The sequence below is a fragment of the Mesoplodon bidens genome, assembly GCF_964165515.1.
Source record: "Mesoplodon bidens genome assembly, chromosome: 15".
NCBI classification, from domain to species: domain Eukaryota; kingdom Metazoa; phylum Chordata; class Mammalia; order Artiodactyla; family Ziphiidae; genus Mesoplodon; species Mesoplodon bidens.
Genome location: NC_138171.1, coordinates 64,984,550 through 64,996,164, shown reverse-complemented (window position 1 = coordinate 64,996,164; position 11,615 = coordinate 64,984,550). Strand labels below are relative to the sequence as shown.

Here is an 11,615-nt window from a genome sequence, read left to right as displayed (position 1 = left end):
TCACTGCTGGTGGTTTAGCCACAGGCGTGGGGCAGCATACCCTGGTGACTAAGAACTGACCCTTAAACTTCCCCAAGGGGTGAGGCGCCCTCACACCACTGTGGGACTGCAGTGCTCCCCACAAGGAAGGGGAAGGAGACATCTCGTGTTTGTATTTGCTTGATCCTGCCTGAACACTGTTCTGACCATTCAGTTTGAACACTGGACACGGTAAGGGCCAAGTACGGGGGGCAACTGAGACTTGTTTTTGTAACATCTTAAGTGTTTTCAATTGTTCCTTGTGGAACAAACCAGTTTTTGAGGTGGAAAATAGTTTTTCCATGGCCACCTAAAATAGCAGCAGCAAATGAAATCCACATTTCTGGTCAGGCAGAATTCAAAGCTCCTGTAATACAAAGGTAATAAAACATCTCTTTCTGGGACTTCCCTGGTGGTGCAGTGGTTAAGACTCAGCACTCCCAGTGCAGGGGGCGGAGGTTTGATCCCTGATTAGGGAACTAAGATTCTGCATGCCACGTGGCGTGGCCAAAAAAGAAAAACAGAAAACAAACACCTCTTTCTAAAATGTGTCTAGCCAAGGAGCAGCCCAACACTCATAAACAGTTCCAGTGTTTTTCTGGTTGAGAGGTTTTGGAGCTGTGACTTTGGGAATGAAACCAAAACATTTTTTAGACAACCATGTTTAATTACCTCACAACTGAAGCTGCCTTTGGGGCCAAGGGACAGGAAGGAGGCAGCGAACCCAACACTGGAGCTGCACTCTAATCCTAGGTTTATTCAACACAATTCTTTCCTCTACACAACACAGTACAAAGACAATATTATCTAAAATGCTACAAAGTTACAAAACTCAAAACAGAAAATGTATAGTAGTGACTGTACAATAAAAGCCAAAAAAGCAATGTACATGTTGCCAAAGTAACCTGCACGACCACCATGAATACCAACACAACGGGGGGTTCTGTGATGACCCGACAGAGCTGGCTCTCAACTTACCAGTTTCAGAGAGAAAGGGAGACATGGGTTTGTCTGTGTGTGTGTGTGTGCACACACATGAGTACATGTGAAAAGAACCATTTTGGGTATTTGGCCCTAGAGGTCAGAAGAGGACTCGAGCAGGGGAGCAGGGCCAGGCTAACAGGAATGGCAGCTGCGTAAAAGCACACCCTTTCCTGTGGGACCCTGCAGGCCAACAGGTTAGGGCACGACCAGCCCACCAGATGGGCCCCCCCATCATCTGTGGAATGGGAAACATGCTCCCAGGCTGGGGCTGTACCACCACCTGGAGCCCCCTGCTCATCCCTGCTGGCTTTGCCACTAAACTGACCCTCAGGAACTAGAAATGTGGAAGCTTTCTAGCCAGAAAACTGGAGGGCATCATTATAAGCACAACCCCAAACCAACAACACTCCTGCAGCCGGAACTCTGCCGCCAAGGGAAATGTAGCAATTACTGCCTTCACCTTCGAAGCCTGCCCCTGAGTGAGGAATTTCTTTGCTACCGATCCTCCTTTTGCTAGAAGAGTGACAAAAGTGAGTTGGATGGGATACAAGTCACAGGGCAGAGCTTCGGTGGCCCTGCTTATCGGGAGGAGTTGGAGCTGGAGCGGCTCCTGTGGCGGCGGCGGCCAGGGGAGCGGGATCGCCGGCGCACGGGGGACCTACGCCGAGGGGAACGTGACCTGTGAGAAGAGGAGAAACCACATCAGACACGAAACCCACGCCCCGGGAGCAGCTCAGCATCTGGGACCACAGGGGTAAAGCTGCCTTCTTTCGGGAACAATTCTACACAGCTTCACACTCGAACACTCCAGTCAGGACAGCTCCCTTTGGATGTCACTGACACAGAACCCTTGGGAGACACACAAATGTTCTGGAGACCAAAGGCATGACCCCAGGTGCTCTCCTCTTCTTTGAGGGTTGTGCAAAGTGCAGCTTGACACCACTAGCAGAGGATGGCCTGACACTGGCCTCTGCCAAGGGTGTTATGTTAGCCTTTCCCCTACTCCTCTGACCCTTCCGGTTTTCTCATGGAGGGAGGGGAGGGGCCACACCTCCCGAGGGTCCCTTAATCAGGCAGCTCTTCCTTTCCCCAGCTGGAAAGAACAGATGAGCTCTGAAGGCTGCCTATGCCAATGCTGCTTTCCCACCCCCATCATGAGGCACAGGGGACAGGCAGGGCTGGACAAGGTCCCAAAGTCATCATCCTCACTTTATGTTTGTAAATAAGATAAACGGAAACTGGCCCTAATCAGTCCCCTGTAAGACCCCGAAGTGATTCACCTTCTCCTCATCCGTGGGGGTGACCTGCGCCACATGGGAGGCGGTGGCAGCATTCTCCTGGGAGGGCTGAATCGCCTGGGGGGTGGCCGAGGCCAGGGGGCCAGCACAGCAGTGGCAGTGATCTCCTGGCCATCGATTTGTCCTGTTGAAAAAAAAAGGATAAAGTCACAAAATATCTAACAAGCACCTACCCTGGGCCAGGCCCAATGCCAGCTATGGGCATACCATGGTGAGTGAGACAGAGAGGAGCCTGGGGGGACAAGGACAAACTACTCTGGTCACAGAAAGAACCTCATAATTACTGTTATTGGAGGTTTCATAAAGAAAACTACCAGGAAGCAGGGAACCTAATGGGGGACTCATCTTAGTGCATTGGGATAGCCTTCCACGGGAAGCACCATCCAAGCCAACACCTAAAGAACAGCCTGGAATTTGCTAAGTGAGGGGAAGAGCTGTGCCCCCGCCCTGAGATGGAAGGTGGTGTTGCACTTGAACTTCCTTCTTAAGAGCAATGTGAAGGGGGCACTGCAGTGAGGAGACCTGGCGGGGGGCTTTGGCAGGACTGAGATGGGGGTGAAACATAAGAACTCAAGGGATAACGGGGAGGTACAATCACTGGAGCTTGGTGATGTATCAGGTGAGCAAGCCCAGGGGTGGGGTGAAGGATGATCAGCACCAGGGTTTTGGATGAGCTGTGATTTCCTGAGAGGTGGGGCCCGAGAGGAAGAAGGGACTTCTGGGGTGGGGAACAAAATGAAAGGATGTTCAGGAGTTGTCAAGTCTGTCTAAAGAGTTTGAAAAAAGTGCCTCAGGGAGGTGAGTCCACGTGCAGCAAGTACTAAAACCACACGTGTGAATGAAATCGTAGAACGGCAAGGGGAGGCAGCTCAGAATGGAGGCACAAGGAAACTGCAGGACCTCAGGGAAAGAAGGAGCAAAGGAAACTGAGGCACAGACCCAAGAATCCCAGGGGATAAGGCACCCCAATCCAGTCCAGGGACTGCTCAGGGGGCCAAGCACAGCCCGTGTACCCACAAAGGGTGGAGGGTCTTCTATCTTCTCAGCTCCTACTTTCAAGGGAACTTCTGAGGTACTAAGGTGACTCAGGAATTTGGACCTATGTTCGCAACATACTTGAAAAGCTCCATTTAAGAAAACATGGCTTAAGGTGGCCCTGGCCCATGGCCAAAAGCCAGTCCAAATCAGGCATTTCACAGGCACTGACTATGTAACAACGCAGACAAAGTCATCCTCTGGCTAGCTACCAGTAAAGGCCAAGCCCCCCCACTTTCTTTCTGGAGACAGTGTGGAGCTGTTCCATTCAGTGGTGCACAGCACAATATGGGGACACACAGAAAAGTCCTACCAGAATCTTAAGACAACGTGGAATATTTATAATCACACACATCCTGAATGTGCCCAAGTTTCCCAAATTTTTAGCAAGTGCTCAGACTCTATCAAATACAGAAGATCGACAATCTCTAAAACAAAGGCATGACTCAACAAAGCCAAGAGCTGATGTGTGCAGAGGGATGGATCATAGTTTATGCTTAACTCCTAAAACACTCCAGAGGGATTTAAGTAGATTGAAAAACTTGTACCTAAGTACCAAGGAAAATTCTGTAGTATACAAACTCTACCAGAGCTCAAGGGCAATTATCCAAAGACCTGTGAGGCTATTTATCAAATGTATAAGAGGGCCTCCAAGGATGCCAAGATTGTAAGGGGTTCAGACTCTCCTTCCCACTTGGCCTGGCAGCCCACACAGTGCTGTGGGCAGTCCCGGCTCAGCTCCAGCTGCCTGGAGTACAGCAGCAGTGAGCTGGGGCACAGACAAATCCAATATTCCTTCAAATGCAGGCTATTCGAAATTTGAAGCTATTCACAAGAGGTCAAAGGTTGACAAATCATTCTACCCAATAAAAAGTGGCTATGGGAAATGGGTAAAATTTGTGAATTCAGCAAAGTTATCCTAAAAATGCTAGCAAAAGACAAAATGATTCAGGACTTCCCTAGTGGCGCAGTGGTTAAGAATCCGCCTGCCAATGCAGGGGACACGGGTTTGAGCCTTGGTCCAGGAAGATCCCACATGCCGCAGAGCAACTAAGCCCATGTGCCACAACTGCTGAGCCTGCGAGTCACCACTACTGAGCCTGTGCTCTGCAACAAGAGAAGCCAACGCAATGAGAAGCCCGTGCACAGCAACGAAGACCCAATGCAGCCCCCCCCCCAAAAAAAAAAGAGAGAGAGAGAAAATGACTCAGAGAGGATTAAAGAAAACATTTCCATATAAAAATGATGCTTCGTTATATTCATAATATACTCCTTGTGGGGGGGAAAACCGTTCATTTGATCCTTAAACTTTAACAGATTGATATTCATATTTGATGAATTTTTTTTAAGAATCATGCTCCACAAAACATGTTTTTGGTAAACACATACCCACTGAGTAAGAACTGGAATCTTGAGAGAGCTCCAGGGAGATTCTTACATGCAGCCAGGTTGAAAGTTCGTTTTAAACACACTATGCGTGGTGGGTAGCTGGTCTTGGACAGGGGACAAAGAAACAGGGGTTCAGAGGGGAGGTGGCAGGGCTTAACTCACCTCCATCCATGTGCTTCAGCGCCTTCTCGGCTTCATCTGGATTCTCAAACTCCACATATGCATAGCCTTTAGACAGATGGGGGTGCATCCTTTCTACAGGCATGTCAATCATTTTAATTTTCCCATAGGTGGAAAATATCTCCATGATATGATCCTAGGGAGAAAGAAGGGTCACTAATGCTCACCCACTAATCACTTGTGTAAGCGTCAGAGAACCCACCACACAATGACTACAACCTAAAGGGTAGGGCACCTGGGGGTAAATCTCCTAAACACATACATATAATATATTCCATTAAAATGAATTAACCAGTACTCTACTTGGTCACGTATCACCAAGTTAGCCCTCTGAAATGCTACATTCTAAGTTCACCTTCTGGCAGAGGCTTGCTTCTCCAGTTTTCCACTTTGAAAATTTGCAAAAGAGACACACCCCACTGTCCACTGGACAGAAACAGGATTCCTCACCTTGGTCACATTCCTGGTGAGCCTTCCAATATGCACTTTGGTGGGTTTAGGGGAAGGGCTCCGCCTTTTCCTTTCCTTTTCATCTCTTTTGGGTGGTTTGGATCTGATTGAAAAAATAAAAAATCCTATTAAGACAGTAAAACTCCTTTTTTGGTCTATTTTTATAACAACTATGGTAACTTTACAGCCCCCGGTTAATTTAGGTCCCCAGATAATTCACAGGTTTTGGGGGAGAGCCCCCAAGCCAATTACTCCCATGTGGAGAAGTGGTGCTGGAAGGGAGCTCACTTGGAGCGGGAACGCCGCCTGTTGTCATGCCTGCGCCGGGAAGGACTCGGAGAGCCAGAGGAGCTGCTGGAGCTGGAGCTGCGGGATGTGCTAGAACTTCCTGAGCGGCTTGATGCTGAAGATGAGCTGGAGCCGCTGCTGGAGCCCGTGCTGGTGCTGGAGCCTGAGCTGGAGGTAGAGCTGGACCGAGACCTGAGGGGCAAGAGGGAGGAGGTCACAGACAAGTGGTGGGAGCAGCATTTCTTCACTGAACAGACAAGCCTGCACATGCTCCAAAGAGGAACCGCTGGCCTCGTATTTTCAAGCCCCACTGCTTTCCCCAGCGGGGCAAACACTGACATCCTCCGATCCCCGCCCTAAGCCAAAGGCCTTGGTAGGGACAGAAAACAGCATACATATTGTGCAGTGACAGGGAAGGAAGAATGAGCTGCTTCCAACCTACACAGAAGCCTTGCCTACTGGGAGGTAAAGGAGGAGCCTGGCAAGTCAGAGCCACCAACTCAGCTTGAAAGGCAGCTACTGACTAACGCAGGCTGGTTTTCAACAGAAGGAAAAGGAAGCTCCAGGCTAGGGCAATCCAATCACAAATCCAAATCAAAAGCACTTGAGAGAAAAGCATACCCCAAGATGTCCCATTCCTTAACATCTCTAGAAAAGAAAAAATCCCAACACCATCCTCTGTATATAATCAGAGCAAACCCCAAACCAGTGTGCCGTAAATTAGTCTCTATTAAAAACCTGAGTGTGTTTCCTTTATAAGAAGACAGAGCATTCTGCGGGCTCTTTGGGAAGGAAGAGGGACACGGCTGTGGACGCGAGGCCCTGGCAATGCTTTAACCCGTCAGCCCCACCTGGTGCTGCTGCTACCACTGGAAGCGCTGCGTCTCTTTCGAGTTTTATCCCTGCCACGATCCTTCTCGCTTGACTCCTTGGTGGCCCCCTTATCTTTAGAGCGATCCTTGGACTTCTCATCAGAGCGGTCTTTGCGTTTGGTAGGAGAAGGAGCCCTGGATAGTGAGGAAGAGTATGAGATTACATGCCCCTTTGACTGAACCCTGAAACAACAGCACAACCCCAAAGGGCTACACAAATCCCAGGCAATCACAGAGCAAAATGATCTGTGGCTTAGGACACTTTCACTGTAAAATTCAAGACATTTCCAATTTTCCCCTTTCTGAGGGTCCCTAGCAATGAGCACCCCCAGAGTAGCACTAGAAAAATCTAACAGAAGGATTACCTAGTGCTGGACTTTTTATTATTTTCTTTGACTCCTAGCAAGCTCTTCTTTTTCACTCCTGATAAATCCATTCTCCCCTTCTGAGGTGTTCAAAGCAGCAATGGTGGCCTCACTTATCTGAACTCTCACTTCTAACTTGAGTCTGAGAAACGATCCCTAATCGATTGCAATTTACGCCAAAGTGCAGCCTAATAACAAGATAAAAGGATTTACAGAGTAAATTGGCAAGACAACATATCTACTTTGCAGTCAGAAGCTGAGCACAGGAGAAGGCAGCAAGGAACACAGTAAGCAGCAAGCATCCACAAAGCCATGAACACACGGGGGACCAGCACTGTTTCCTCAGGGGTGGATCCCGCCCCCACAGGAGGCACAGGTAGAACCATCACCTCAGCTTGTCTTTTTCTTAAGGAACGGTGTGGATGGTGGTGTCCTGTTATTTTACAGGCGGTACAATACCCATTTTTCATTCTTAAGTTTGATGATGAGCCCTCCACAGTCCTTTAGAAATACTACAGCACCATATTTGCAGGCAGAACAGAGAAAAACCCAACGGATAGGATTAGATCTGTTGTTTCATTGCTGTAATCTTTGTAGGATACACTGAATATATGATATGACTGGAAGCAAAAACCATTTCAAAAGTGACTGGTACCGGCATCAAAACATTTAATACCCAAACACAAACAAATGAAACGTTCCCCACGAACATTTAAAAAGCAATAAAATAAGCCGTTGAAGAGTAGTCATTGTAAACATTGACTAATGTTAATGATATGCATATGAAAGTGTTATGGGGGAAGTATACCAAAGTCTGCAACTTACTTTGAAATGCAAGAAAAAATAAGACTGATGGGTGGCTAGATATAAATAAAGCAAATGTAACAGAAATGTATCATGTAGAATCTAGGTGGTGGTGACGTGGCTATTCACTGCACAAAATTTTTTAAACTTTTCTGTATGTCCACATTTTTTCAAAAATAAAATGTCGGAGGGAAAAAAGTAGACATTGGAATTGGATGAGTTACCACATGTAAGGGTTTAGCCAAGTGCCTGGACTGCAGCATGTACTCAGTGAACGAGCATTAGTAAATATTACTCAAGAACAAACAATTAATTATGTGCCCTGTTTCCTCGGGACTGTCGTCTTTAGTATTTCCCGTGAGGTTTTGTACAATCTGCTTGAGTTGCAAGCAAAGATCTCGGGATGTCAGCCTCAACTACCTCTAGCTCACCTTCCTGTAAGTAACTTGGACACAGCACACCAATCGGGATCCTGTTTCCACGTGAATAGTGCTGCCAAAATGCTGGATAAACATTCTGACTGAAGAAAAGAGTGCCCAGCTTTGGACATGCAAGTCAAAAGAGAATGTCACCTTTGCTGCTCTTTTCCAGGGCTATAAAGTTTTTTAAGATGTTCTGTCTTAAAATAATAAGGTACTACAGACACCCAGCAGGCAACGTTGGATATGGTTAGTGTCCTTGGACAATCAGTGAGTATAATTCAATGGTTAAGAGTCTGGAGTCAGCCTGCCTGGGTTTGATTCAAAGCTCTGTTGTGTGACCTTGGACAAATCACTTAACCTTTCTGAGCCTCAAGTTCTCATCAGCAGTACAGTGACACCTCATAGTTATCAGGGACATAAACCAAATTAACCCATAAAGGAGTTAATTTGGCACCTAGTTAAGGCTCAATAAACGTTAGCTAATGTTAGAAGAGAGGCTCTGGAGGCTCTTCTCCCACATAAACTCTTGACTCTAAAGTCACACACAGTCTCTGAATGCTCAACAGGGGTCTCTGGACTGCCCCCATTAGGGTCACCAAGAGCAGCATTGTCCAATAGAAAGAGTGCCAGCTACAAAAGTACTCTAAAATTTTCTAGTAGCTGCATTACAAAAAATCTTGGTTAACAGATAAAGTTAACTATTAGTAATATATTTATTTGACACGCTACACACCAAGTATTATCTTTTCACCAATGAGTATACAAATTCATTAATAAAATATCTACACCTCCCCATACCAAGTCTGTGAAACACCTCAATTTGAACTAGGTATATTTCAAGTACTCAATAGCCATGTGTGGCCAATGGCTACCTTATTGTTCAATTGGCCCAGAATGCATATTCCTGGGCCCCACCGCCGTCCTAAAGATCTGCCCTAATGTACTTTGTGAAAACAAGCACCACCGGTTATTCTTAAAACGCTAAAAAATTAAGAACCACAGAGTAAGTGAACGCTTTGCTGGGTGTGGCCTGAGTACTAGAAAGCAAAGGTTGAGGTTCTCTGTTTACACAAGTTCAGGTAACAGCACAGGACCTTGATTACCTCCCCCATCCTCCGGAAAGGTGCGCGTCCAACAGCCAAAGAGAGGAGAGAACAATTAGTTAAATCTCGAGTAGATGGCGTTTCAGCTCACATCTTCAGAGCACCTTCCCCATTTAAAAGTACATTTTAGGCACAATTCATGCGAAATAACAAAGAGAAAAAGTCACGCCTCTCTTCCATCGATTTTAACCTTCCCGTATCCTCCCTTCTGGAGTTACCCGTCAAACTGAGCTCCAAGACGTTAGGGACCTATCCCCAAGGACTAGCACCGAGAACGGCACACAGGAACCCGGCAGACGTTCGTGGAGTCGATGTCTGAATTAACGGCTTCGAAGGGAGGGTCAGTCGGTCACCCAGGGCATCCCACAAAGCAACTCCGCACCCACCGGCACCGGCCCCACACGCGACCTCGCCGCCCCCCGTCCGCGTTCACTCACAACTCCCCAGTCCAGGCGCCGGGCCGCGAGCACTTCCAGGGTAGGGCCCGGCGTTGCGGGCCTGGGTCTCCAGCCCGGCGAGAGGGCCCCGAGGGCGGAGACCGACTTCCCGGCTGCTCCGAATTCCGGGGGCCTCACTGGGCCCGCCGCAGCGCGGACGAAGCGAGGGCGCCCTTCCGCCCGCCGCGGCCCCGACCACTTCCGGGCCGCGGCCTCGGCGCCTCCCACTCAGCCCGCCCCGGGCCACACTCTTTATTCTCAAACCCTGTGCCGCGCCGCTAAGCCGTCGTTGTCACCGCGTGGCCGGGGAGCAGGCCGGCTCCACGATGCGCCCCACCGAGCCTGGCGGGCGGCCCCCGAAGCTTGGATGGGGTCGGATTCCCCCTACTTACATCTTCCCGCCGCCGCGACCTCCTCCCGCTCTCCTCAGCCTCTGAGGCGGGCGCTGCTCTGGCGTCAGGATTAGGGAGCGGGAAGGCACCGTCGTCCGGCGCGCAGCGATGACGTAGAGACCGCCTCAGCCAATGGGCGCGAGCGAGGAGAGGGTTAAAGGGCCAAGGCCTTTTTGGGGAGAGACGCGTCGGTGCACTTATATTCTGTCTCCCTCTCTGGAGGGGCGTCTGGGGCTGCCCCGGGCTAGCTGCACCCCTCACGGGGCCGGCAAGCTGACAGCTCTCTGGGGCTGGGAGGACTGCGCTGTGTGGGCAGCTCGCGGGCCGGCGCGGAGCGGGTTAAGGGGGCCACGGCCCCGCCCCTATCCGTGCGCGTGCGCACTGGGCTCGCGGCGTGCCTCCCGGAGTGCCAAGGCGCTTGGCTCCAAACTCCGCAGCTTCGCGCTGGGAGAGGCCGGGCGGCGGGGTTAGGGGAGGGCTTTGCAGGTGCTGCGGCCTTTGGCGGCCGGCCGTGGGGACCCGCATGGCGGAGGCGGCTCAGCGATCCGGGCCCATTGCGGGGATGGGTTCTTGCGATTACCACTCGTGGTGTGAGGGGTGACCGTGTAGACTCAGCTTCTGCGCCGGCGGAATTCTGCCTGGTGGGCAAGACGGGGTTGTGCAGCCAGAACGCACGGGCAGCAAACTGCAGGGTAGAAGATAATGTGCAGAAAGGGAGGCGCTTCCGAGGAGCTGACACTGCAGCTGAGACCCGAGTGGAAGGGCGCGCCCGGCAGAGGAAACAGCTGGTGCGAATGCGCGGAGGCTCGCTGGAAGAAGCCGGGGCTAGGAAGGTGGAGTTTAGCGTTGGACGGAACAGGGAAGATGTGCAAGATACGGCGCCATGGCGTCATCCCCTGGCCGGTGGACGGTGCTGGCGGGGAGGCACTGTCAGAGCCTTCTGGCGAAGGCAGGAGGGTGAGGGTTAGAGGCCCAGGACCAGGCAGGAGGCTGTCGGAGTAAAACCGGCACTGAGGGCATCAGGGCTTGCAGGTTTGTTTACCGCTATGTCCCTCTTCTTCCCGCGCTGTGCCTGGTAAGCAGTCAACGCTGCGTTACTGTTAGTTGGGGGCAGGGAAGGTGCACCCCCGTCCCACACGCCGTGTGAACAGGTGGGTGTCCCAAGGAAGAGAAGGGAACAGATCCAAGGTGCTGATTTGGGGGGAAGGAACCAGTGAGGCTTGGAGATGGATGAAATGTCAGGGGAAAGGACAGGAGAGTCCCGGATGCGCCTTAGTGGCCCCGATGGATGGGTATACCTGTGTTTGTAGTCTGCAGGTCATTGCTTTCTGCTCCATGTGGTTTTCCCAGCCAGTGGATAGTGACTCCTTTCCTTCATCCAGTTCCTCTGGCCCTGTCCAGGGTGTCAAGTGTGCCCCTAACACCTCACCCTGGGCCGAGGGGTGTCTGAGAAGTTGGGGACAAAAGAGAGTCCTGGAGGAGCAGCCTGCTTTTTGAATCCTCTCTGCCTAGGCACCAACACTCCTGGGGGTGGGGGTTGGCAGGCAGAGTCAGTCTGGGTCCGGGTTCTCCCTTTGC

The 11,615-nt window shown here is 50.5% G+C and overlaps 1 protein-coding gene across 1 annotated transcript; it reads right to left on the bottom strand.

Annotated features, from left to right (window-relative positions):
- Positions 1-749: 749 nt before the first annotated feature.
- Positions 750-10,132, bottom strand: RNPS1 (RNA binding protein with serine rich domain 1). Its single transcript, XM_081255955.1, has 9 exons — positions 10,038-10,132; positions 6,880-7,067; positions 6,494-6,649; positions 5,643-5,834; positions 5,355-5,457; positions 4,887-5,040; positions 2,899-3,018; positions 2,283-2,424; positions 750-1,681 (listed from the first exon to the last, which is right to left on the bottom strand). Exons 2-9 carry the CDS (start codon positions 6,948-6,950, stop codon positions 1,582-1,584), a joined length of 1,038 nt encoding a protein of 345 aa, XP_081112081.1. The 5' UTR covers positions 6,951-7,067; positions 10,038-10,132; the 3' UTR covers positions 750-1,581.
- Between the last annotated feature and the right edge of the window lie 1,483 nt (positions 10,133-11,615).